Source organism: Coregonus lavaretus, assembly GCF_964263955.1.
Source record: "Coregonus lavaretus genome assembly, contig: HAP1_SCAFFOLD_5468, whole genome shotgun sequence".
Taxonomy (NCBI): Eukaryota; Metazoa; Chordata; class Actinopteri; order Salmoniformes; family Salmonidae; genus Coregonus; species Coregonus lavaretus.
In genome coordinates this window covers 1-5000 of record NW_028162302.1, presented here as the reverse complement: position 1 = coordinate 5000, position 5000 = coordinate 1, and the positions used below count along the sequence as shown (strand labels likewise).

General features: G+C 43.5%; 1 protein-coding gene across 1 annotated transcript in view; it reads left to right on the top strand.

The window, feature by feature from the left end:
- The window catches only part of LOC311119374 (zinc finger protein AEBP2-like), a gene marked incomplete at both ends in the record, with an annotated part of 6360 nt that extends 6041 nt beyond the window's left edge, over positions 1 to 319 (top strand). Inside the window, one exon of the mRNA XM_084194085.1 lies at positions 127 to 319. Coding sequence (XP_084050211.1) covers positions 127 to 319 — 193 coding nt within the window. The remainder of the gene's footprint in view (positions 1 to 126) is intronic.
- Positions 320 to 5000: the final 4681 nt, after the last annotated feature.

Below are 5000 nucleotides of genomic sequence, written 5' to 3'. Positions count from 1 at the left end.
TGCGGTAATTGAACACACAACTTTGGTGTTGTTAGGTCTCAGGTGGTTTTCTGAATGGTGACCTGCTTGTCACTGACCCTTGCCTTCTCTCTCTCTCTCTGCCTGCCCGTCTCCCTCCCCCTGTAGTGTGTGGTGGGGGGCTGCAATGCCAGCTTTGCGTCGCAGGGGGGGCTAGCGCGCCACGTGCCCACCCACTTCAGTCAGCAGAGCTCCTCTAAGCTGTCCAGTCAGTCTAGACTCAAGGAAGAGTCTCCCTCTAAAGCTGGGCTTAATAAGAGGAAGAAACGAACGCAGATGAACAAACGCAGGCGCTCACTACGTACGTACCAACTACAGTGCTGTGTATGTGTGAAAAATCCTATCAAATTGTATTTGTCACATGCTTCGTAAACAACAGGTGTAGACTAACAGTGAAATGCTTACTAACAGGTCTTTTTTCAACAATGCAGAGTTAAAGATATAGAAATACTGAAACGAGGAACAATAACAATAACGAGTCAAAATAACATGGCTATATACAGGAAGTACCGGGTAATAACATGGCTATATACAGGAAGTACCAGGTAATAACATGGCTATATACAGGGAGTACAGGGTAATAACATGGCTATATACAGGAAGTACCGGGTAATAACATGGCTATATACAGGGAGTACCGGGTAATAACATGGCTATATACAGGGAGTACCGGGTAATAACATGGCTATATACAGGGAGTACCGGGTAATAACATGGCTATATACAGGAAGTACCGGGTAATAACATGGCTATATACAGGAAGTACCGGGTAATAACATGGCTATATACAGGAAGTACCAGGTAATAACATGGCTATATACAGGAAGTACCGGGTAATAACATGGCTATATACAGGGAGTACCAGGTAATAACATGGCTATATACAGGGAGTACAGGGTAATAACATGGCTATATACAGGGAGTACCGGGTAATAACATGGCTATATACAGGGAGTACCGGGTAATAACATGGCTATATACAGGGAGTACCGGGTAATAACATGGCTATATACAGGGAGTACCGGGTAATAACATGGCTATATACAGGGAGTACCGGGTAATAACATGGCTATATACAGGGAGTACTGGGTAATAACATGGCTATATACAGGGAGTACCGGGTAATAACATGGCTATATACAGGGAGTACCGGCTAATAACATGGCTATATACAGGAAGTACCGGGTAATAACATGGCTATATACAGGAAGTACCGGGTAATAACATGGCTATATACAGGAAGTACCGGGTAATAACATGGCTATATACAGGGAGTACCGGGTAATAACATGGCTATATACAGGAAGTACCGGGTAATAACATGGCTATATACAGGAAGTACCGGGTAATAACATGGCTATATACAGGAAGTACCAGGTAATAACATGGCTATATACAGGGAGTACCAGGTAATAACATGGCTATATACAGGGAGTACCAGGTAATAACATGGCTATATACAGGGAGTACCAGGTAATAACATGGCTATATACAGGGAGTACCAGGTAATAACATGGCTATATACAGGGAGTACCAGGTAATAACATGGCTATATACAGGGAGTACCGGGTAATAACATGGCTATATACAGGGAGTAGGGGGTAATAACATGGCTATATACAGGGAGTACCAGGTAATAACATGGCTATATACAGGAAGTACCGGGTAATAACATGGCTATATACAGGGAGTACCAGGTAATAACATGGCTATATACAGGGAGTATCGGGTAATAACATGGCTATATACTGGGAGTACCAGGTAATAACATGGCTATATACAGGGAGTACCAGGTAATATTTACACACTGTGTGACGTTTATTTTGTCTTAGTATGACTCATATATACAGTACCAATCAAAAGTTTGACACCCCTACTCATTCAATGGTTTTTCTTTATTTTTTTACTATTTTCTACATTGTATAATAATAGTGAAGACATCAAAACTATGAAATAACAGATGGAATCATGTAGTAACCAAAAACGTGTTAAACGACTCAATATATTTTATATTTGAGATTCTTCAATGTAGCCACCCTTTGCCTTGATGACAGCTTTGCACACACTTGGCATTCTCTCAACCAGCTTCACCTGGAATGCTTTTCCAACAGTGTTGAAGGAGTTCCCACATATCCTGAGCACTTGTTGGCTGTTTTTCCTTCACTCTGCCGTCCGACTCATCCCAAACCATCTCAATTGGGTTGAGGTCGGGTAATTGTGGAGGCCAGGTCATCTGATGCAGCACTCCATCACTCTCCTTCTTGGTCAAATAGCCCTTACACAGCCTGGAGGTGTGTTGGGTCATTGTCCTGTTGAAAAACAAATGATAGTCCCACTAAGTGCAAACCAGATGGGATGGCATATCTCTGCAGAATGCTGTGGTAGCCATGCTGGTTAAGTATGCCTTGAATTCTAAATAAATCATCTACAGTGTCACCAGCAAAGCACCCCCACACCATCACACCTCCTCCTCCATGCTTCACGGTGGGAACCACATGTGTGGAGATCATCCGTTCACCTACTCTGCGTCCATGCTTCACGGCGGTTGGAACCAAAAATCTCAAATTTGGACTCATCAGACCAAAGGACAGATTTCCACCGGTCTAATGTCAATTGCTCGTGTTTCTTGGCCCAAGCAAGTCTCTTCTTCTTATTGGTGTCCTTTAGTAGTGGTTTCTTTGCAGCAATTCGACCATGAAGGCCTGATTCACGCAGTCTCCTCTGAACAGTTGATGTTGAGATGTGTCTGTTACTTGAACTCTGTGAAGCATTTATTTGGGCTGCAATCTGAGGTGCAGGTAACTCTAATAAACTTATCCTCTGCAGCAGAGGTAACTCTGGGTCTTCCTTTCTTGTGGCGGTCCTCATGAGAGCCAGTTTCATCATAGCGCTTGATGGTTTTTGCGACTGCACTTGAAGAAACTTTCAAAGTTCTTGACATTTTCCGGATTGACTGACCTTCATTTCTTAAAGTAATGATGGACTGTCGTTTCTCTTATTTGAGCTGTTCTTGCCATAATATGGACTTGGTCTTTTACCAAATAGGGTTATCTTCTGTATACCACCCCTATCTTGTCACAACAGAACTGATTGGCTCAAACGCATTAAGAAGGAAAGAAATTCCACAAATTAACTTTTAACAAGGCACACCTGTTAATTGAAGTGCATTCCAGGTGACTACCTCATGAAACTGGTTGAGAGAATGCCAAGAGTGTGCAAAGCTGTCATCAAGGCAAAGGGTGGCTACTTTGAAGAATCTCAAATATAAACAAATCAAAATACATTTAAACATTTTTTTGGTTACTACATGATTCCATATGTGTTATGCTCTCAATTGTGCATCTGTAAAAGTTTGAGGGTTTTAGGTGCCAAGCCGAATTTCTTCAGCCTCCTGAGGTTGAAGAGGCGCAGTTGCGCCTTCTTCACCACACTGTCTGTGTGGGTGGACCATTTCAGATTGTCAGTGATGTGTATGCCGAGGAACTTGAAGCTTTCCACCTTCTCCGCTGCAGTCCCGTCGATGTGGATAGGTGTGTGCTCCCTCTGCTATTTCCTGAAGTCCACGATCAGCTCCTTCATTTTGTTGACGTTGAGAGAGAGGTTATTTTTCTGGCCCCACTCTGCCAGGGCCCTCACCTCCTCCCTGTAGGCGGTCTCATCATTGTTGGTAATCAGGCCTACTACTGTTGTGTCGTCTGCTAACTTGATGATTGAGTTGGAGGCGTGCCTGGCCACGTAGTCATGGGTAAACAGGGAGTACAGGAGGGGGCTGAGCATGCACCCCTGTGGGGCCCCTGTGTTGAGGATCAGCGAAGTGGAGGTGTTGTAGCCTACCTTCACCACCTGGGGGCGGCCCGTCAGGAAGTCCAGGATCCAGTTGCAGTCACATACTCTACACAATGTTTTAGCCTCATAACGCATTTGGTCCTCTGTAAAGATACAGGACCACACACACACAGAGAAACACAGTCTGACAGTTAGTTCCTTTGGGTATGTGAAGTGCTCAGCGTTTCACAGAACAACTGCAAACTGTCAGCTGGGGTGTTTCACCTCAGCTAGAAAACACGTTCAGGTAGCTCCCTCACGGGCCCTGCTGGCCCTGAACACACACAGACACACACAGGTGTTCTAGGTACTGAGGGGTTGGAATATTTATTTACTTCAGGCACCCTCCTTTAGCTCCAATGGGTCATCCTTGTGAAAACAGCCTTTTTTATTTTAGCTCAACTGGACTTCTAAGAATGATCGATAAAGGGCCATACAAAGTCAAAATGAGGGGTTGGAACGGATCAGGTAACAGAACTGAAAACCCGAAAATAACGCCATTTTTCAAGGAACGGAACCTGAACCAGGACGAAAGTTATCTCTAGTGTTCCGGAACAGAACTGTTATTTTCAAACCTTAAGAACCGGTTAATAATGTAGTTTTTTTTGTTCCAAAAATATTCCTAATGTCTAGTATATAATTCAGTGAAGTTATGATGCTAGTAAGAGCCTAAACACATTCCAACTGTCATGATGTTCAGCGCTTCAAGCCAAGCTCCCTCCGTATCCACCCCTCTCTCTACTCACCCGTGAAATGTCAGTCGCATCTCGCACTTGCACTTATATGACCAATCAAACATGCAAACAACTACTTTACCTGTTCCGTAGCAAGCTGTTCTAGCCGCATTATTGGTGGAGTAAATTAATAAGCTCAATGTAAAAACTATGTTCATTTCAAGTGTTAAAACATGAATGAAAAGGAACTATATGAAACGTTACTTTTTTGGGGTTCGAATCAGTTCAGAACTTTATGCTGGTCGGAACACTTGAACGGAACGAAGAAAATAGGGGTTCTGTTCGGAACGGAACGATTGGAAAATAATTTTGGTTCCAACCTTCAAAATATTACTTCTCACTTGTGACAGCACTCGGGAGGAAGTAAGGATGTTGTCTGGCTCTTTGTCAGGAGAAAGGGAAGTCTGGGAGTAGGACAGACAG